At 40.3% G+C, this 23,688-nt stretch overlaps 1 protein-coding gene across 1 annotated transcript in view; it reads right to left on the minus strand.

The window, feature by feature from the left end:
* Nucleotides 1-16,782: 16,782 nt before the first annotated feature.
* The window catches only part of ppid (peptidylprolyl isomerase D), a 50,560-nt gene continuing 43,654 nt past the window's right edge, over nt 16,783-23,688 (minus strand). The window contains exons 6-10 of the mRNA XM_043674007.1: nt 22,540-22,646; nt 20,429-20,591; nt 19,424-19,510; nt 17,835-17,877; nt 16,783-17,727 (exon numbers count right to left, since the gene is read on the minus strand). Coding sequence (XP_043529942.1) covers nt 17,639-17,727; nt 17,835-17,877; nt 19,424-19,510; nt 20,429-20,591; nt 22,540-22,646 — 489 coding nt within the window. The 3' untranslated portion in view covers nt 16,783-17,638. The remainder of the gene's footprint in view (nt 17,728-17,834; nt 17,878-19,423; nt 19,511-20,428; nt 20,592-22,539; nt 22,647-23,688) is intronic.

Below are 23,688 nucleotides of genomic sequence, written 5' to 3' on the forward strand. Positions count from 1 at the left end.
TATTTTTTGTATTAATATGATTCCGAAAGGAAATGGGGAGATATTGGAGGCTGTGTTATGCTTAAAAATGGACAAATCCCTTGGCCTGGATGAATTGCGTCCCAGGCTACTCTGGGAGGCAAAGCAGGAAATTGCAGGAGCTCTGACACACTCAGGCTGTGAGAGAAATACCAGACGACTGGGAGTCAGCTAATGTGGTTCACTTTTCAAGAAAGGTGGTCGAGATAAACCAAGAAATTATAGACTGGTGGGTGGTAGGGAAACTATTGGAGAAAATTCTGAAAGAGCGAATTAATACACACTTGGAAAGGCGTGCTATAATTAGGGATAGTCAGCTTGGCTTTGTCAGAGAGAGGTCATGCCTAACGAATTTGTTGAGGCTTTTGAAAATGTGATCAAGTGTGAGTGAGGGAGTTCAGTTGATGTAGTTTATATGCATTTTAGCAAAGTTTCTGACAAGGTCCCACTTGGGAGACTAATTGAGAAGGTTAAAGTGCATGGAAATGAGGGAAACTTGGTGAGATGGATCATAAGCTGGCTTAGTAATAGGACACAAAAGGTAGTGATAGAAGGCTGTTCAATGGACTAAAGGCTGGTGTCCAGTGGAGTACCACAAGGATCAGTAATGGGACCTTTATTGTTTGGTATATACATAAATGATATCGATGAAAATGTTGAGGTGAGGGAGCATGTTGAGCAAATTTGCAGATGACATCAAGATTGATTGAGTGGTTAATAGTGAAGAAGGTGTAGATGGGTAAGTCAGATGGGTAGACCAGTGACAGATGATCTTTAACCCTACAAGTTTGAGGTGACACATTTTGGAAGAAGAAACCAGATGAGTGGGTATTTAATGAATAGCAGGATACTGGGTAGTTTCAAGGAACAGAGGGATCTTGGGAAATTATTTGCAGATCCCTGAAATTGGCGGAGCTTCTAAATATGATCATTCAAGAAAGCATATTGGACACCTGCTTTCGTCAGTTGTGGCACAGAGTATAAGAACAAGGAGGTAGTGTTGGAGATCATTGGTTAGGTCACTGGAATACTGTGTGCAGTTCTGGTTACCTCATTAGAGGGAAGTACAGAGGAGGTTCACCAGGATGCTGCCTCGGATGGAGAAACTGAGCCATAAGGAGAGGCAAGACAGGCTTGGATTTTTTTTTTCTTTAGAGCAGAGAAGACCTGGAATTCATTTTTGAATTTCTCCAAGGTTCCTATCACAGTGTTAAACTCAGTCACAAATAGCATCTTACTTGATTGTGACATGAGCAACAATCCCTTCTTCCCCCTCATTGCGCCTCCTGCATTGACACTGTTCATCACTTTTTTTTTCTCTACTGTTGTCCAGCTGGGGAGAGTATACTCACTTGGTACACTCTTACCTATCTGATCATAGCCAGAGTTTGACTTGCAATGATTATCCTACTCTCAAACCTTTACCTGTGATGAACTCCTACACCAGGAATTTATCCATGGCCCATTTCTATTTCTCATCTACATGCTGCTTTCTGGCAACAATATCTAAAAATACAGCATCTGTATTCACATGCATACAAATGTTGGCCAACATCTCTGTCTCAGGCTTGCTGCAAAGTTCCAGCAAACCTCAGCACAAGCTGGAAGAACAACACCTCATTTTCTGCTTAGGGACCTTGCAGCGCTCCAGACTCAACATCAACTTCAACAGTATTAGGGCCTGAACATTCCCATGTCCTAGTCCCCAATCCCCCACACCAGGCCTTTTTATCACAAATTTTGCCATTACACATTACCTGTTGTTAGCCACTAACAATCTCCATTTACAGCTATTCATTCTCCTAGCCAGATTGTTATTGGTTCCTTTGTCTGTCCCCACCCTATCTTCTGCACACAAACCAACATTTTCCTAGCTACCATCAGTTCTGAGGAAGGGCAACTGGACCCAAAATGTTAGATCTGATTTTTTTTAACAGATGCTGCCACATCAGCTGAGCTTTTCCAGCAACTTCTGTTTTTGATTCTGTTGTCGAGATGTTGGCTAAGCAATGAGCAAACTTTTTTCTCATTATCTTCAGATCCCAATATGACTTGGCCCCCATGCATTTCTGTGGAACAGAATTCCTCCGTTTACTACTTTTTGAGTGAAAATTTTTTTCTTCATCTCAATTCTAAATTATCTACCCCATAATGTGAGAGTGTCCCCTGGTTCTAAACTACCAACCTGGAAAAACATTCTCCCTGTTTCTAGTCTGTCCAGACCAATCATGATTTTATATGTTTCGATCAGACTCCCTTCCCATCCTTCTGAATTCCATCTGATAATCTTGTCATCCGTGGTATTAGGCTAGAGAACCTCCTTCTATAATGTAAACATTTTCTTAGTTTGGGAGACCAAAACTGCATGCAAAACTCCAGATGTGGTCTCACTAAGGCCCTGTATAACTGCAATCAGACATCTTTAGTTCTGAATTCAAATTCTCTTGCAATAAAAGCCAATGAACCATTTGCTTTCTATTTCCTTGCTTCACCTGCCTATCTACTTTCATTGGAGATAGTATGGACTACAGATGCTGGAAAGTTAAAGTCAATAAAATGCCGAGCTGGAAAAACACAGCAGGTCAAGCAGCTTCAGAGGAGCAGGAGAGTCAGCATTTCGGGCAGGATGAAGGATCCTGCCTGAAAGGTTGACTCTCCTGCTCCTCTGATGCTGCTTGTTCCGCGGTGTTTGTACAGCTCCACATTTTATCGACTCGATCCATTTTTATTGACTGGTGTAATTCCACACTTCTTAACAATCGCCATTTAAATAATACCCTGGTTCTTGTTAAGTACTTAACATAGTGTCTCTTTAGCCATCCTGCAATGCATCTGCCATGTGTTTGCCCACTCACTCACAACTTGTCTAAATCATCATGAAGACTTCTTTAATCCTCCTCACAAACTCTCAATCCCACTTAAGATTTTGGTAGTGAACTTAGAAATGTCGCTTTTGGTTGCTTCATCCAGGTCATTTCTATATATTATTGAAAACAGCTGAGCCCAAGCACTGATCCTTGTGGATCATATGTTAACCCACTTACATTACTGCCTGGCATTTAGAAAATTTATTCCTGTTCTCTGATTTCTGTTTGTTTATTCTCAATTCCTGCCAATATCTTAGCCCCAATCACGTATGTTGTAAATTTTCCCACTTACCAATGGGGAACTTCATCCAAAGACGCCTTAAAATGAAAATACACCCCATCCTCAGGCGGTTAAAGAAATTTGGCATGTCCATAAGGACTCTCACCAACCTTTACAGATATACTATAGAAAGCATTCTATCTTGATGCCATTCCAACCTGTGATGCAACTGCTCTGCCCAGGATCATAAGAAATAACAGAGAGTGGTGAACACAGCTCAGTCTATTACACAAGCCACCTTCCATCCATGGACTCCATCTACAGCTTGGAAAGGCAGCCAACATCATCAAAGACTCTTCCCATTCTGTTTATAATTCCTTCCAATCTCTTCCATCAGGCAGAAGTTACAAAAGCTTAAACACATGTACCAAAAAATTCAAGAACAGATATTTTCACACTGTTATAAGACTTCTGAAAGGACTTCTCAAATTTCAAATCTAATGTTGATCTTGCTTTTTGTGCACTTTGTATTCCTCGCACTGTTCAATCACCCTATGATCTTTGTATGTTAGGATCTGCCTGTACTGCTTTTGCAAAACAAAATATTTCACTGTACCTACGTACATGTGACAATAATTCAAATCAAATCACATCCACTGGTTCTCTCCTATCCAGTTTACTAAAAACAATCAAGTAAATTTGTAAAGCATGATTTGCCTTTCATAAACTCTTTGCTGGCTTTGTCCAATCCCATCATGCTGTCCAAAATGTTCTGTTACAATATTTTTATATTTGGATTTTGCCAACTACTGATTTTAGGCTAACTGGTCTTTTATTCTCGGTTTGTTCTCCTTCCCTTTTTAAGGAAGGGAGGGAAAGATGTGTTTGGTGGTGGCATCACACTAGAAGTCTGTAAATGGCAGATGGTGATCTGTTGAAGTTGGAGACTGGTGGAGTGGAGAATCTGTTTCCATGCAGTAACATCTCTATAACAAGGGGAACTGGTAGAAGGCACGGTGGCACAGTGGTTAGCACTGCTGTCTCACAGCGCCAAAGACCTGGGTTCAATTCCCGACTCAGGTGGCTGTGTGGATTTTGCACATTCTCCCCGTGTCTGCGTGGGTTTCCTCCCACAGTCCAAAAATGTGCAGGTCAGGTGAATTGGCCATGCTAAATTGCCCGTAGTGTTAGGTAAAGGGGTAAATGTAGGGGAATGGGGGGGTTGCGCTTCGGCGGGTCAGTGTGGACTTGTTGGGCCAAAGGGCCTGTTTCCACACTGTAAGTAATCTAAAGGCTTCACAAATATCCACGTCTGTAATGTTTAGGGAGGCCAAAACATATGTGCATACAATAATGCTGAAGCATTTATTACCATCTTCAGCCAGAAGCACTGGATGAATGATCCATCTTGAATTCTTCCTGTAGTACACAACATCACAGCCAATTCCATTCACTCCATGTGCTTTTAAGAACAGCTGAAAGCACTGGAAACAGCTATGCGCCCTGACAACTTTCAGGTAAAAGTACTGATTGGTGCTCCTGAACTAGCCACAGCCTTAACAATGTTGTTCCAGAACAGCTACGACACTGGCAGCTACTCAACAACGTGGAAAATTGCTTAGGTGTGTTCAAATCTAATAAGGTCAATTATTATCCATCTCAGGGCAGCATGGTGGCTCAGTGGTTAGCACTGCTGCCTCACAGCACCATGGTCCCAGGTTCAATTCCAGCCTCGGGTGACTGTGTAGAGTTTGCACATTCTCCCCTTGTCCGCATGGGTTTCCTCCTGGTGCTCCGGTTTCCTCCCACAGGCCAAAGATGTGCCGGTCAGGTGAATTGGCCATGCTAAATTGCCCATAGTGTTAAGTGTATTAGTCAGAGCAAAATTGTTCTGGGTGAGTTACTCTTTGGAGGGTCGGTGTGGACTGGTTGGGCCGAAGGGCCTGTTTCGACACTGTAAGGAATCTAATTACCTCTTGACGTTTAATAGCAATACTATTATTGAATCCCTCACTACCAACATCTTGGAGATTGCCCTTGACCAGAAACTGAAATGGACCAACCATTTAGGGCAACATGGTGGTTCAATGGTTAGCAGTGCTGCCTCTCAGCACCAGGGATCTGGGTTCAATTCCACCCTCCGTCAACTGTCTGGAGTTTGTAGATTCTCCCTGTATCTGTGTGGGTTTCCTCTGGACACTCTGGTTTCCTCCTGTAGTCCAAACGTGCAGGTTAGGTGGATTGGCCATGTTAAATTGCCCATAGTGTCCAGGGATGTGCAAGCTAGGTGAATTAGCTATGAGAAATACACAGTTACAGGGATAGGGTAGGGAGATTGGTCTGGGTGGAATGCTCTTTAAAGGGTCAGTGTGGACTTGAAGGACTGAATGGCCTACTTGTCCACTGTAGGGATTCTATAATTTAAACACATAGTTATAAGAACAAGTCAGAGACTAATAATTAACAGAATGTAACTCATCTTCTGCCTCACCTTCCATCCTACCAACTTTTGCATAAACTGCATCATCCTCCAACATTTCCGCCACCTCCAAATGGACCCCATCACCAAGGATATACTTCTCTCCCCACCCCTTTCCGCAAAGACCGTTCCCTCTGTGACTACCTGGTCGGGTCCACGCCCCCCAACAACCCACCCTCCCATCCTGGCACCTTCCCCTGCCACTGCAGGAATTGCAAAACCTGCGCCCTAACCTTCATCCAAGGTCCTAAAGGAGCCTTCCACATCCATCAAAGTTTCACCTGTACATCCACCAAACTAATCACGAGTTGCAGATGCATTTATTGTATCCGTTGCTCCCGATGAGGTCTCCTCTACATTAGGGACACTAGACAACTTCTCGCAGAGCGCTTTAGGGAACATCTCTGGGACACCCGCACCAATCAACCCCACCGCTTCGGGGCCCAACATTTCAATTCCGCCTCCCACTCTGCTGAGGACATCCAGGTCTTTGGCCTCCTCCACCGCCACTCCCTCACCACCCGACACCTGGAGGAAGAACGCCTCATCTTCCACCTCGGAACACTTCAACCCCTGGGCATCAATGTGGACTTCAACAGTTTCCTCATTTCCCCTTCCCCCACCTTACCCCAGTTGCAACCTTCCAGCTCAGTACCATCCTCATGACCTGTCCCACCTGCCAATCTTCCTTCCCACCTATCCGCTCCACCGTCCTCTCTGGCCTATCACCTTCATCCCCACCCCCATCTACCTATTGTACTCTTTGCTACCTTCTCCCCAGCCCCATACCCCTCCCATTTATCTCTTCACCCCGGAGGCTCCCTGCCTTCGTTCCTGATGAAGGGCTTTTGCCCGAAACGTCGATTTTCCTGCTCCTCGGATGCTGCCTGACCTGCTGTGCTTTTCCAGCACTACTCTAATCTGGATTCTGCCTCCCTAAAGTCTTCAGGATACAAGTTAGATGAGCGAGTGTGACTCCACAATAATATTCAAAAAGCTTGACACTATCTGGTATAAAGCACCTCACTATAAACATTCACTCCTATCAATACCAATGCACCATAGCAGCAGTGTGTACCCTCTAAACAATGTAGCAACTTGCCAAACTTCACTATGGCCCATAGCCTCTTCCAGTTATAAGGAGAAGGGTGGAGAATAGAACACCACCATCTGCGAGTACCCCTCATATCATCCTGACTTGAAATTATTTACAGTTCCTTCATTGTCACTGACTCAAAAACACTTTTCCCATCTGCATGATGTGTGTACCTATATCAGATGGACTGCTGTGGTTCACAATCACGCTGTCCCAGATAATTAGGAGGGGTAACAAATGCAGGACTTGAAAAATATACAAACTATGAAATAATTTTTTTAAAGTTTGTACAAGCTAAAGGTCTTGTGGTACTGGCACTGAAAACTCTATCATCCCTGGGACTGGGACTGCAGACAGTGCTGTAAATAAATTCCAAATTCTCAACAGGATAGGCAAAGTAACACTTCAGAGCTCCTTTTTTTGTCCAGCTCAAATTCCATCCCTCGTTTCATCCTTTTAAAGCGGCAGAGTGTTCTTTTGTTAAACGTGCAACGAGGGGGCACCATCTCAGCATCTGGAACTTCCCAACTATCTACATGGCAGCCGGAAATCCTTTCCTCCATTAATCATCTTTACACCACTGCCTCATTTACTTCATCTCTACACCCAGCTAACTAGTTTTCATTTGAGTTTTGTTATTTTTGCAGACTAAATTGCACAAATGTGTGGTAAAAGAGGCACTTTTTAAATATTTTTAAATTACAATATGCCATTACCTTCTGTCTTCTTAATCCTACAAAGTATTACCTTCCCATCTTCTTTTCTGATAAATCTACCACAATTACAGGCAGCAAAGGAGGAAGTTTATGGTCATAAAGAAAAGGGTAAGGACTAAACTAATCACGAGTTGCAGATGCATTTTACCATCATCTCTCCTGATAACAGCATTTGGCCAGATTGCCAAATATTCCTTGTTTATACAATACTTGGAGAACATGGGAAATAGTAGCAAGCAGATATGACATGACATGAAAGCTTCATATTACGCATTACACAAAAACTCCTCTGCCACTTATTTTTTGTAGTGGATTTGTAGGAAAAGAAACTGAAAATGGATGAGAGGAAATTTGATAGACTTTTTCAAAATCATAAGCAGACTGGATAAAGCAGATAGGAAGAAGCTGTTTTTGTTCCTGTTCATAACAGGAACAAGAACAAAAGGGCATAGAAATGACCTTTTCACACAGGGAGTAATTAGGGGATGGAATGCATTGCCTTCCCACACTTGGTGACTTTCTCGTACCTTTTATGATAAATCTAATGGTACTGGCAATTTTTCAGATGGTTAGCTCCATGAGCCAATGATGTCCCAGTACAGGATTTCATTAGAAGGCAGGAGGTGCTCTGGTGCAGGGTTAGTAGTATGTGGCCCTCCCTCCAAACCTAGCAGGCAGTTCAGGTCAAAGGCTCTGGATCCCCACAAAAGAAGGTAGCTCCAGCAACCTCATCACCAAACCACCACCCCCCCCCCACACACACACCCCACACCCACATACCCACATACAACTTAGTTAAACATTTTAAGATATGTCAATCATTATTACACTAAGTAAACACGAACATTCAAGAAGTGAGAAATCAAAACTTTCATGCATCTTTTTTGTCAAGCTTGCATTGCCCAGTCCTCTTTGGAGACTCTATGACAGTCTTGGAGAGTAGAAAAGCATTTGCTCTCCTCATGCCTTACGAGTCACTCAGCCTCTTTTGATATGTCTTCATGGTCTGTGCCCTCACAGACTGCCTCCAACTGATCTGAACAATGGTCTGGCATGGACAATATTATGCAAATAGATAAGGTAGTAGATATTTGTAAAGAACAAAGAGATGATGATGCTTACTGCACTCTACTTAGGTTAGTTTGGATTCTGCTAGGGACACTCAACTCCTGATATCATTACAGTGTTGGCTGAAACAGGACCAAAATAGCTGAAATCTAGGGTGAGAGTACTTAATATCAAGGCAGTATCTGACCAAGTGAGGCATCAAGATCTCCTAGAAAAAATGAAGTTAATGGGACTTGAGGGAAATATCCCCACTGATTCCAATGACGAGCACAAAGGAAGATGGTTGCCATTGTTGGAGATGAATCCTCTTATGTCAGGACATAACAGCATGAGTTGCTGAAAGCTTGCCTAGAGTCTATAAGGTACAATTCAGGACTGTGATGCACTAATCTGTACTTGGCAGGATGGGTGCAGCTCCAGCAACACTCAAGAAACTGAACACTATTCAGGACAAAGCAGTTGGTTGATTAGCACCATATTCACCACCAAAAACATTCATAGCCCTCACTTCGAATACACAGAGGCAGTGGTATGTACCATCTACACGATGCATAACAGTGACTTACCAAGGTGCCTGAAACAATGCCTTCCAAACTCATGATTTCTAGTCCTTAGCAAGACAAGAGTAGTAGTGCATAGAAACATAATCACATACAAACTCCCCTCTTAGTATTAGACCATTCTCTCTCCCAACAAAACCTCCACTGGGGCAATATTCCATCACTTCATGACCAAAACCACTCAGGGTGTCCCTACAGCACAAGGATTGTAATAAGTCAAGAAGAAAGTTCACTTACACTTTCTCATGGACAATTGTGGGTAGGCAATGAGTGCTTGACTAGACAGCAGTGTCTGTACCTCACAAATGCATAAAACAAAATATACAGTTGGATTTCAGACAGCTCATAGTTGTCATTTACACAGAAAGGACTAATGAAGAATTTTGCTGTATTGGAATTTTTGGGAAGTAATGTCCATAATATGATAGAATTTTGCATTGAATGTGATTGTAAAAATGCAAAAATGCCTTTAATGAAATACAACATGATCTCCAATGAACATACATATCATTAAGGCAAAAACAGTGTGCTTAAAAAAGTGTTAAAGATTGCAGAAGAGCAAACATATTGGCTTTAAAGAATTTCTGAAAAAATGAGAGAATCATAGAATCCCTGCAGTGTGGAAACAGGCCATTCAGCCCAACAAGTCCACACAAACCCTCTGAGGAGTAACCCACCACACTACCCTACATTTACCTCTGATCAATGCATCTAACCTACACATCCCTGAACACTGTGGGCAATTTAGCATGGCCAGTTCACCTAATCTGCACATCTTGGGACCACTGTTGTTTGTGATATACATAAATGATTTGGAGGAAGGTGTAGGTTGCCTCATTAGCAAGTTTGCAGATGACACTAAGATTGTATCAGATATTGATGGGGGCTGTCAGAGAATGCAGCAGAACATAGATAGATTGGAGAGTTGGGCAGAGAAATGGCAGATGGCAGAGGTCAGTAAAGTGGTCAAGAAGGCATATGGCATGCTTTCCTTCATTGGACGGGGTATTGAGTAAAAGAGTTGGCGGGTCATGTTACAGTTGTATAACACTTTGGATCAGCCACATTTGGAATATTCCATACAGTTCTGGTCACATTACCAAAAGGATGTGGATACTTTGGAGAGGGCACAGAGGAGGTTCACCAGGATGTTGCTGGTATAGAGGGCACTAGCTATGAAGAGACGTTGAGTAGATTAGGATTATTTTCATTAGAAAGACAAAGGTTGAGGGGGGATCTGATTGAAGTCTCAAAATCATGAGAAGTATAGACAGGGAGGATAGCAAGAAACTTTCTCCCCAGAGTGGAGGACTCAATTACAAAGGGTCACGAGTTCAAAGTGAGAGGGAAAAGTTTAAGGGAGACATGCGTGGAAAATTCTTTGTGCAGAGGGTGGTGGGTGCCTGGAACATGTTGCCAGCTGAGGTGATAGGGGCGGGAATGATTGCGTCATTTAAGATGTATCTTGACAGATACATGAATGGTCAGGGAGCAAAGGGATACAGACCCTTAGAAAATAGGCGACAGGTTTAGATACAGAATCTAGATCAGCGCAGGCTTGGAGGGCTGAAGGACCTGTTCCTGTGCTGTAATGTTCTTTGTTCTATTTGCCCCATAAACCCTCTAAACTCTAAATCTTTCCTATTCATATACCCATCTGGATGCCTTTTAAGTATCGTAATTGTACCATCCTGCACCCTTTCCCCAGCAGGTTATTCCATTCACGCACCATCCTCTGTGTGAAAAGGTTACTCCTTAGGTCCCTGTTATATCGTTCCCCTCTCAACTTAAACCTCTGCCTCTAGTTTTGGACTCACCTATCCTGGGGAAAAGATCTTAGCTATTCACCATATCCATGCCCCTCATGATTTTATAAACCTGCAAAGAGTCACCCCTCAGTCAACACCACTCCAGGAAAATAGCTCCAGCCTATTCAGTCTCCCCCTTTCACTCAATCCCTCCAACCCCAGCAACATCCTTCTAAATCTTTTCTGAACCCTTTTAAGCTTGACAACATATTTCCTGTAGCGTAGAGCCCAGTATTGAACAAATATTCCAAAAGTGGCCTAACCAATGTCCTGTACAGCCGCAACATGACATCTCAACGCCCGTACTCAATGCATTGACCAATGAAGGCAAGTGTACCAACTACTCTGTTGACCTGCAACTCCTCTTTCAAGGAACTATGAACCTTAACTTCAAGGTCCCTTTGTCAGTAACACTCCCCAGACAACATTGATCTTGTAGGATATAAGTTAGTACATAGTAATACAATATTTATAACTCGAGACGTCTTCATGTATAACACATCCTTCGTCCAGGCATTCGAGATATTATAAGTCCTGGTCAGATTTGCCTTACCAAAATGCAGCACCTCACATTTATCTAAACAAAACTTCACCTGCCACTCCTCAGCCCATCGGCCCATCTGATCAAGGTTCTGTTGTACTATGAAATAATCTTCATCACTGTCTACTGCACCACCAATTTTGGTGTCATCTGCAAACTTAATAACCACGCCTCCTAGATTTGTATCCAAATCATTTATATAAATGAAGAAAAGCAGTGGACCCAACACAGATCCTTGCCCCACATTGCTGGTCAGGAGCCTCCAGTCCAAAAAGCAATCTTCTACTTGTTTTAATTTTGAGCAATTCTATGCATTTCAACGTAGATTTTATAATTTTTCTGCATTATCATCATTGACTACATTTGTTCCTGGTTCGTGGCGATCATGCAGAGAATGGTTTTGTTATCGGATTTGACACCCAGGCCCAGTGCATACACATGCCCACGTGGTCATTGCCATTTTGGTTTGGAAATTGTTAACTTGGTGAACCATCATGTTACTTTTATATAGATTTTTCACAACATGGAGAAGTGAGCTGGTATATTTTAGTTGTTCATGTGATATTTTGAAAAACAACTTGGACTACTTTGCAATATTATGGACGAGTCATATAACCATACAAGTATAAAAAAAACCTAGGCATAGCCGAGGTTAAACTCTATGTTTCTCTAGGGGTTTTTTTTGAAGGAACTGTCTAGGTTTTTCCCCAAACATATGGTGGCAACATTGGTAAAGAGGTAGCACTTAGTTAACTGGATTGAAGATTGATAGAAGTCCTGGGCCCGATAATATTTTATCCCAGGATATTTATGGAAGTGGCTACAGAGATAGTGGCTGTGTTGGTATTTTTATTTTAAAACCCTTAAAAATTCTGGAAAGGATCCTGTGGAGTGGAAGATAACAAATATGACTTCTTAAGAAAGGGAAAAAGAACAGAAAAGTAGAAAAGTGTGAGCTTGATCTCAGTCGGAAGGCAAATGTTAAGTCTATTATGAATGATAAGATAACTGACTATTTAGAAATACTTGTAAACTGAGCACAGTAAATTGACTTATGAAAGAGAAATCATGTTTGACAAACTTCTTGGGAGTTTTTGAGGATATTACGAATAGTATTGATACAGGCTTAATTTGGATTTTTTGAAGGTTTTTGACAAGTACAAGTTAATTAATAAAATTAGAGCTCATTATTTGGGGACATATATTAGGATGAATTGAGAATTGGTAATACAAAGCAGAAGGAATAAATACATAATTTTCAGGTGGCAAGTTGATACTCGGTGGCTCACAGCACCAGAGACTTGGGTTCGATTCTAGCCTTGGACAACTATCTGTGTGGAGTTTGCACATTCTCCCAGTGTCTGGGTGGGTTTCCTCTGGGTGCTCTGGCTTCCTCCCACAACCCATAGATGTGCAGGTTGGGTGAATTAGGCATACTAAATTGCCCATAGTGTTTAGGGATGTGTAGGTGCATTAATCAGGGTAAATGTAAAGTAATAGGTTACGGGAATGGGTCTGGGTGGCACACTCCACAGAGCATCTGTTGGGCCGAATGGGCTGTTTCCACACTGTAGGGATTCTATGATTCTAATGGGATACTGCAAGTGCTTCATCTGCTGCTGATCATAGTCTATACAAATATTTTGGTTGTGAGAACTCATCGGGATATTTTCAAATTTATCGATGGTACGAACTGATTGGGAACATAAGTTGTGATGAGGATAAAAGATGACTTTGAGGCTCTTATGGTGCAGTGGTAGTGAACTACTACTCCAGAGGTGTGCCATAATACATCTGTACTGGCTGATTAAAAAAGTCTACAAGGAGATTTCAAGAGGACTTGAATAAACTAATTTAATGGCCAAGATGAGAAGGAATTTCTTCACTCAGAATGGTGAATCTTTGAAATCTTTGCCATGGAATATTAATCACTCAACAGATTCAGGACACAGATATGGAGATAGTGCAGGAAAACAGCATTGAGAAAACGTTTAACCTTAATCAAGTTAAATGGCAGAGCAGGTTTGACAGGACTGAATGGCTTCATTAGGGAGAGGAGCTTCATGAGCAACATGAGATATAAATACATGCAAAAGGGATTCCCATTGATTTAAGGCAGGTTGATTTACTTGATGGTAAAGTTAAGAGATTTTAATTTTCAAATTCAGGATTCTGAATTCTGCCCCCACCACCTTTCTTGTTCCCAGGAGCAGCATAAGATGTAATCCATTTTGTTGCCCAAATCAATGCAAGGAATGGTAATCAAGGGAAAGTAATCTAATTTAATTTTGCTTCTTTCCTTGAAAAATATAAACACATGTCCTGTCTCTTTTTGAGGACTGAGCTACTTGTCTTTGCATGACCTTTCTGTCGAGACAAGTTTTAATCATAAGACCTGACTTCTTGTAATTCTTGTTTCCAGCTGCTGCCAGGATCAAAATTCGGGCCCAATTTTATTTCACTCAAAACCCACTCACGTATATCTGTTTTATGGCTCTGTTCAATATCTGTTACAATTAACAGGGAGGAATGGAAAATGTAAAGTCCAGAATGTAGATTGGTCTTGCGAATATGTTCTCCTATCCAGGGATTCATTCACAAGCAAATTAACTACTCCTTCCCACAGAGAATCAGTATAGATGTGGTCAGCCAAAGTCTGTCGTCTGATGAAGCCTATATGGACACATAATTTTTCACTGATGCTCAGAAAAGAGATGACTCAATGGTGGTTGTAATTAGAGGCCTTCTTCTTGTACGGAATCACAATCCATCACACAAATAATGCCCTCATGGTTGATGCATTGCCTTCACTGTTCTTGCTAGTTTGTGTACATGTTGCAAGCTTACTATCATCTGGAAGTTTCCCAATGACAAATGATTGAGTAGCTTTGTGAAACTCCTCCATTGTGGATTTGATATCCAATTCTTTCATTATAGAAGGGTCTCTGTAGTGTGTAAAGCTTTCTCACTAACTATGGAGAGTCCAAATCAAAGTAAGCGCTCCACCATCTCTCTGCTTATAGTAGTTGGTGATGATCTTAGCCGCCATTGTTTTTGATTGAACTGCTTTCTTTGCTGATAACCTGGTTACAGTTTGGATCCAGTTATGCATGTCCTTTATATAGCTACCCCAAATGCCAGCATGGTTGCTAACCAGAACATCCACTATCACTAGGTTTGTCTCAAGACAGTAACTGCAAGAGGAACATTAAGAACTAAGAAAATAATTATATGATCTTTATTCACATATGAGCTTTCTTCATATATGATCACGTCTTAGGCATATAGGCTTATCTATAGAAGCATGAGCAAACTTGAGGCAATTTATTAAGCAATGTTTGACAACGATGCAAGGTTTAAAATAAAGATCACTACTTACTCTGTCTTCATTGAATTTCTTACTAAGGCATTCAAGACCGCATGCTAAAGCTGCTTAATATGACCTCCCCTGTTCATGACATGATAGGTTTAACTTTTGTCTTCAAAGCTGAGTACCACACAAATGATAAATTTGCCTTCAACTTTAGAAACCTATTTGCTGAAGAATCATAATTGCACAGACGGGTAACGTCAGTGAGGGCTGTGTTCTGGCACGGTCGCTCTTTGGCTTATTCCTCTCTTTGCTGCTGTTATATGACTTCAATTGCAGCAGATGTCTACACATACTAGAACCAATGAAAAGCTGTTCAGCATTGCTCACCTGAGTACCAAGGAATAAATATCCCAAGACCTCATGAAAGAGTTGCTCATCTACAGTGATGATGCTGTATTAGCATTCCACAGAGGGATACCTTCAGCAACAAAAGGATTGACTCTCTGATTCTTGTGAAGCATTCAGTTTTCCCAATAGGAAAGATAAATGTCATTCCCCAGGATACTGCCATACCAGCAAGCAGCATTGACAATGAGAAACTGTAAGTTGCAAATAACTTTGCAATATCTAAGCTCCATAATCTGTCATGTGGTTTTGAAATAAAGACATGCACTACTAAAACTGGAGCTATTATGTCAAATGAATCAAGAGAGCTTGGAGTTTCAGGGGAGCCGGGACCCAGTGGTATTATTGACACACTATTAATCCGTGGGCACTCAGCCGTGGGCACACAGGCTTGAATCCTGATATGGTCAATGGCAGAATTTGAATTCAGTAAAAATCTGGACATTAGACACCACAGTATCAAAACTGGCATAAGAGGCATACGTTAGCAAGCATTTATCACCACCACTCCCCCCCGGATCAGCTGACATGTAGACAAAAAGCCAAATTACACACCTTCCATAGATTGGTGAGGTCACAGTTAAAGCCTTTACATCAGTCACAAAGCTGGAAGGTTTTGGCATTGGTGTCAAGGCCATCATTTACTGCCCATCTCTAATTACCCTCAAAAAGATGTTTGTAAACAACACATCATGTAGCTACACACACACACACTGCTGTCAGGGAAGGAGTTTCAGGATTTTTTTGTGATGCAGCGATAATGAAGGAACAGTCATATAGTTCCCAGTAAAAATGCAGTTTTCAGATTCATCAGCTGATCTTGCACTTCTGGATGGAAGGGGTTGTGGTTTTGGAATATGATATTTGTCTTGGCAAGGAGCTGTATAGTATCTTATAAATGTTACTTAATCTGTCACTGTGCATTAGTTGTGGAGGGAATGAAGGCCAAAGGTAAGATAAGAATAATTGATAAACTGTGCCTGTAAAATAAAGAATACTTTCATAATGAGTTGGCAATTTGTTTCCTCAAATCTACAGAATGTTAACAGTTCCTCGCTCAACAATGAGCCTGGATTTTAGATATTTCTCTTCATACTCTTTGGCTCACTGACAAAATAAGGCCAAATCACGAGAGTTGGGCTGTGGAGAACAAGCTTCTGTTGGATAAAAGAGTGACGATGGTTAACGTTTGAGAGAGTTGTACGGAGATAATGTACAACTTTAGCAAAACTTTACCCTTAAAGACTGTCTAAAATACAAAATTAAAATTTAAATTAAGCAAGTCCTTTATTGAAAGAACAAAATTCATTTGTTTACGGGTATTGATTTATATTATCATTTAGAAGTTTGATCAATGCATGTTCATGATAGTCAGCATTAAAGTATTCTTCAGCTTAACTTCTTGTAAGCAACATACTTTAGATTAGCATGCAAAGCGCACAAACTTCAACTGAAGGTCTATTTGCATTTAAGAAATTGCATTCAATTGAGGTTTTATTTAACATTAGAAATAAGTTTAATGAAAAATCCCCTGAATTACAGCTTACCAGAAAGTTGTTGACATCAGCTGTCACTGCTAAGAAGTGAATCAGTTGTGTATCAATTACAATACCTAGGAAATCGAGTTTTACTCTTCACCAACAAATGTACAGAAATCTGGAAGGGATACAATATATCACTCAGTGTCCTTCTGACTTTTGTACCATGTTTATTCTGTGTCTTTGCAGGAAAAGGGAAAAAAGAATTACAGAACTTAAAAAGCAACTGGATGAATATCCAATATAATATCACCTTCAAAGAAAATAAAGCTGACAAAAGATGAAAAGCTGCAAGGAGCAGAATGCAAAGTCAGTTTTCAATAAAAATGGGTAATTATCCCTTTCGACCTCTTCAGAATAGTGAAGATTGCTATTCATCTGTAACCACCTTTCATGCAATTTACAATTGTATCATCTGAAGGCTAGGACAAACTCTTTGTTGGCATAAAAAGGATTTATATGATAGATATAATAATTTTTAAGAACTGTCCTCTGTATATGAATTAGGTAACCACAGCTTTCTGAAAAGATATTTGGATTGCAAATCTTTACAGACAACCAACCAGATTAGGATCTTCAAATCATAAATAACCATACATGAGCAAGGTTTTTAAAAAAACATATAAACTCTTCAGACAGGAACAGTGAATCACAGTCTTTTTTTTGTACAATACTTCTACTATTTATTCATTAAGTGAAGAAATTCATAAATAGAAATAATCAATACCTTGCAGGGAAAAACAGTTCAGATCTTCGTTCTTGATATTTATTTTAATACCCAATATCTTTAACAGTTCCACTGCAACAGATATTTGAAAACAAGGTGTAAGCAGCACAGCTGAATCTCAGCTTTTGTCTACAATGTTAGTCCCTAACCTTTGTTAGTTAGCGTGCACTTGTCTGTAAAACAGACTACACATCCAAAAAACAATCCAACACTGTCCTCAGAAGATTAAGACAAAACAGAAGCCTAATGAACTATTTAGAACTACGAAACAAAAGTATTTTATCAAGCAAACATTTTTGCATAAGTTGCCTTTTCTTTCTCTTTTATTTCTTTTTTCTTTTGCTTCACCCGGAGTATTTCATTGCTTATAGCTGCAAGAATATAAAAAGGAGGCGAGTTTAATACTTGTGAGTAAGGAGGTTTCCAAGTTATTTTTGTGTGAAGTGAAAACAATCTTTTTCATGAATTTACAAGTTACCTTTGTCTTCAGGTGTAATGTCCTGAGCTTTCTTCAGATCATCCTGTTTAAAACAAAACATTAAATTATAAAAATTATACAATTAAATGATATAAGTAGCTTCCACTTTTCCAATTCTGTCATGGATTTCAGTTCCTCAGCACCTTCTTGTTAATTTGATATTACAGAATATTAAAGAATGGTAAGTCTAAGTATGTAAGTTAGCTCGCTGAGCTGGAAGGTTTGTTTTCAGATGTTTCGTCACCATGCTAGGTAACCTCATCAATGAGAGCCTCTGGTAAAGTGCTGGTGGTATGTCCCGCCTCTCCATTTATAGATCTTGGTTTCTTAAGGTGGGTGTTATCATTTCCTGTTCTTTTCTTCAAGGGAAGGTATTGGGATACTGGTTAGAATGCCAGGCCTCTAAGCATTCTCGTGCATGTGTTTGTTTTGCCTGTCCTAGGACGTGTGTGTTGTCCCAGTCAAAGTGGTGTCCTTCTTTGGCTGTATGTATGGAAACTAGTGATAGCAGGTCATATCTTTTGGTGGCCATTTGGTGTTCATGTATCCTGGTGGTAAGTTTCCTGCTTGTTTGCCTGATGTAGTGTGTTTTTACAGTTCTTGCATGGTATTTTGTAAATGACGTTAGTTTTGTTGGTACAGGTGCACATCCTTTATCCGAAATGCTCGGTACCAGCTGGTTTTTGGAATTCAGAATTTTTCGAATTTCAGAATAAGTGACAGTTTGATGGTGAAATTTTTAAAACTCTTACCAGAGGAGCGGACTCACTGAGTCAAACTGAAACAAAATTGAGGCCTGCCAGTGCTGGGCCACAGCCCCACATGTCGCATTTGAGTGACACGCATAGAGTGGGTTTCAACTTGGGTTAACTGTTTGCATGCCAAACAACCTCGTTAAAGAGAAAAAAAACTTCACAGAAAAACCTTCAGACTTTGGAGCTTTTCAGATTTCAGATAAAGGGTTGTCTACCTGTAGTGTCCAATGGATCCTGTAGGTTCATTAGTCACTGTTTAAGTGTGTTGGTAGGTTTGTGGACTACCATGATGCCAAGGAGCCTAAGTAGTCTGGAAGTCTTTTATGATGTGTATAAGGTAATGTGGCTATAGTATTTGATTGTGTTGTGTCTGCTTGCTTGGGTTTGTTTCTGAGGATTGTAGATTGTGATTATCACTCGCTTCTATACATACAGATAAAGAAGGACACCACTTTGACTGGAACAACACACACATCCTAGGACAGGTGAAACCAAGATACACATGAGAATTCTTACAGGCATGACATTCTAACCAGAACTCCATCAATAAAGACATTGATTTAGATCTCATCTACCTTCCCTTGAAAAAAAGAACCGGAAATGACATCACCAACCTTAAGAAACCAAGACCTACAAATCGCAAGGCGGGACATACCACTGGTTTCACCGGAGACTCTCACCGAAGATGTTACCTAGTATAGTGACTAAACATCTGAAAACAAACCTTCCAGCTCAGCACGCTAACCTACACACTTATCATCAACCTGAGCTACAAGTCTTCTCAAAAATTGCTAACAGTAAGTCTAGTCACAAGAAGTTTTGACACTACTGTACCAGTGCCTGATCATAATCCTTCTTTGCTTGCCAAGCCTGAGCTCTTCTGTAAAGTGCCTTTGTGTTTGACTGATTAATTTCAAGAGCCTGTTAAAGGAATAAAAGTATGTTAGATCTCACATCTAATCCCAACAATGTTTCACTTTATTGTAATGGTAAATTGTTTGAAGAATGTTTGAAATCCTAAGGTCAGGCAGTGTCTGCACAGGGCTGATAACAATCAATGACTGTATACAGAACGGAACACACCACTGCCTCATTGTCATATCTTAATTTATTGTTTTTCTGCCTATTATCTCAAGTTATTTTCATTTCAGCAGTTCAAACAGCAACATTTTTTAAACAAAAATAAAAATATTCATACTTGTAACCATGTTTTCAGCCTTATCAGCCAAATTGAATGTTGTTCATTTCAAATCTGTGCAGCTTTAATGTAATGTTCTGTAGTTTCCAGTACTTAAGGATTTTTTGTTCAAGACAATTTTGCGTGTTAAGTCAAAAAAAGCTCTATCACTGGCATATAACCAAATCCAACTTCAAACAAGAATCAAAGAGTGTGGTGTGACTGTTTGACTCGGATCTGCAGCATCTGCAGTCCTCACTTTCTCCTTCAAACAAGAATCACAATATAAAACAAAAAAAACTATACCATACAGTATGAAGTTAGCAGTTAAAAATTTTTAAAAATGAAATACAACTAATTCAACTCTTCCATTAAAGATCTGACATTATTGACAAAACTAGTGGTGTTTCACAGATCTAAAGTGTAAACTTTACTGATATGTTGTAAAATACACAATTCTTCCAACTACATTTGATTAATGTGCTTTCCATTGTATGTATTAAAAAAAAGTTTTTCCTGAAAGTAATCCTACTTATTTTGAATATTCCATCTTTCCCAGTTCATTGTCAAATATCCAAATGTTTTAGCAATGACTTCAGTCCATTATATTAAGATAATGTAATTATTATGTTTGCAATTTTAATGAACTATTGGATACTAACCTCATCACAGCTTTCAATGGCAGCATCCCAGTCAGAAAGTTTCAGCTTGCATGCAGCAATGTTCAGATTACAACTTAATAATATAGATTCCAGATTTTTAATTGATTCCAGCTTCTCTGTTGATTCTTCATCATCAATTTCATCTCTTAAAGTGGCTGCATATCTTAAAAAGGAACATTTTTAAAAATTCAAAGGCAAAAAAGAGAGTTCTCACAACATTTGTGAACAGAGGCTGCACACAATGCTCCAAGTGTGGCCTCACCAGCTGTAATATAACCTCCCTGCTTTTAAACTCAATCCCTCTAGCAATGGAGGTCAAAATTCGATTTGCCTTCCTAATTACCTGTTGTACCTGCAGCTCAATCTGCTGTGGTTCATGCACAAGGACACCCAGGTCCCTCTGCACAGCAGCATGCTACAATTTTTTAATCATTCAAATAATAGTCCTTTTTACTGGTGCTCCTACCAAAATGGATGACTTCATATTTATTAACATTGTACTCCATCTGCCAGACCTTTACCCACTCTCTGTCTCCCTCTGCAAACATTCAGAGTGCATTGCACACTGCTCTAACACTCATCTTAATGTCATTCGCAAACTTTGACACACTACATGTGGTTCCTGACTCCAAATCATCGAAATAAATTGTAAACAATTGCAATCCCAACACTGATCCCTGATTGCCAACCAGAATAGCACTCATTTATTCCCATTCTTCGCTTCCTGCTTAGTTAACCAATCCACTGTCCATGCTAATACATAACACGTAACAGCAAGCACCTTTATCTTATGTAGCAGCCTTTATTTTAGCACCTTGTCGAATGCCTTTTGGAAATCCGGATACACCACATCTACTGGGTACCCACTGCCCACTGTGCTCATAATGTCTTTAAAGAATTCCAGTAAATTAGTTAAATGTGACCTGCCTTTCATGAACCCATGCTGCGCCAGACCAATGGGGCAATTTCTATCGAAATGTCTTGCTATTTCTTCCTTAATGGTAAATTCAAGCATTTTCCTCATGACAGAAATTAAGATAACCAGACAATAATTTCCCATCTTTTATCCACTTCCTTTTTTAAACAGTGGGGTTACATCTGCTATTTTCCAATCTGCTGGAACTGCCTCAGAATCCAGTGAAGTTTGAAAAATTACCACGAGCCCATTTGCTATCTCTCCTGCCATCTCTTTGAGTACCCTGGGATGCTTTCCGTCAAGACCTGGAGACTTGTTTAGCTATACCTCCATTAGTTTGCCCAACACTACCTTTTTCATAATGATCATTTCTAGTTCCTCACTTACCTTTGTCTCCTTGTCATCAATTACTGCCATGTTATCCATGTCCTCCACTGTGAAGACTGAGAAAATACCTGTTCGATGCCTCAGCTATTTCCTCATTTCCCATTATTAAATCCCCCTTCCTGTCCTCTAAAGAATCAATGTTCACTGCAGCCACCACTCTTTTTTGTTTTATATATATTTGTAGAAACCTTTGCTACCTGTCTGTATATTCTGAGCTGGTCAGAGTCCTTCAAAATTGGGAGTTCTTAGTGCTCCCTAATAAGATTGCAAATTTCTGACCTAGAAGAACAATTATAACTGGTGTATGAGAACACTGGTGCCTGCCATTTGACATCAGAGTCACGAACTGTCCTTTTAGTAAATATATTGCCATTATATCAACACTGGGTCAAAAGGCCTGGAACTCCCTACTCATAAACATTGTGATGCACCTTCACACATGAACTGCAGTGGCTCAAGAAGACAGTTCACCACGACCTTTTCACAGATGATTAGTGATGGGCGTAAAAATGCTGATCTTACCAGATGAGATGCTAATATCCCATGATATGCTGGTTTTAAATAGGGATGAAGGATTGCAAAATAAACAAAAGGATTGAGAAGAGTCCATCAAAGTTGATGAATCCAACCTTAAGTCAAGTACAAGAAGAGAAAAAGTTTGTGTGCACACAAAAGAGGTGTAAAACTTTCAAAGTGTGAAATGTGACATCTTTAAAATCTATACATATTTAAAACGTGAAAAATGAGGGACTTTTAAAGAAGCAGAAATCTATTATTTTAGAATTAAATACTAAACCACTGTAACTACCTTAAAGCCTTGGTGTACTTCTTGTCTGCCTGCGTCCAGTTTTGGGATTTAAAGAAGTTATTCCCTAGGGTCTTTAAGTCTTCTGCAATCTGTATGATTTTATCAATCTGTTTAAGTAGAATTTAAAAAAATCTTTGTCAGTCAATGAAAATACATTCAAAATACATACATAAAGACAAAAGGCTTATTTTTAATCCCAAGTTATTGGTTTACTTGTTTTTCACTTTCCTTGTCCTGCATCAATTTGAAACAGCTAAGCAGCCTCTGACAGCACGGTTAAGGCAATCCTGTAACAAAACACCTGACAACCTGGCCACTAAAACCCTCTGAAAAAGTCTGTTTCTACCAGTTTTTCCTCCACAGAAAATCATCCCACCAGGCAAGTTAAATGGCTCCCGCACATTTCAGAGCTGAAAATATGTTGCTGGAAAAGCGCAGCAGATCAGGCAGCATCCAAAAGGATGCCTGACCTGCTGCGCTTTTCCAGCAACACATTTTCAGCTCTGATCTCCAGCATCTGCAGTCCTCACTTTCTCCTGCACATTTCAGCCCACTTAATCTTACATCACTTTTTCTATTGGTAGCTTCCTGCTCCATACTTAACTTCAATGACATGGGAAACAACCTAATTATTGATTTACTGTGTAAACAGTTCTCAGAATCACAATTGTTACTGTGCAGAAGGAGGCTGTTCCATTCATTGTATTACCTAATGGCAAATCTCCTGCCTTTCCCCATATCCCTTTACACCACTACAATCCAAACAAACTCTCTTAAATAATAGGCGTTTTTGAGTCAGAGGATTCATCATTGGTTTACTACAATACATACAGAGTGCTGGAGAAACTCAAGAACTAACAGCATTTGTGGAGGGAGAGAGAGAGAGAAAAAAGTGAATTTTTCAAGTTGAATATGACTTTTCTTCATATGCAGTTTGCTGTAGTATGTCTAATCTGAGCAGTTAGAATGAAGACCAAAAGATTTATCAAACTGCAGGTGGTAGTCCTGACACTCCCAAAAATGCCTGACTTATCGGTGGCACAGTGGTTAGCACTGCTGCCTCACAGCGCCAGAGGCCCAGGTTCAATTCCTGCCTCAGGCGACTGTCTGTGCGGAGTTTGCACATTCTCCCCGTGTCTGCGTGGGTTT

This window comes from Chiloscyllium plagiosum, chromosome 32, assembly GCF_004010195.1.
Source record: "Chiloscyllium plagiosum isolate BGI_BamShark_2017 chromosome 32, ASM401019v2, whole genome shotgun sequence".
NCBI lineage: Eukaryota > Metazoa > Chordata > Chondrichthyes > Orectolobiformes > Hemiscylliidae > Chiloscyllium > Chiloscyllium plagiosum.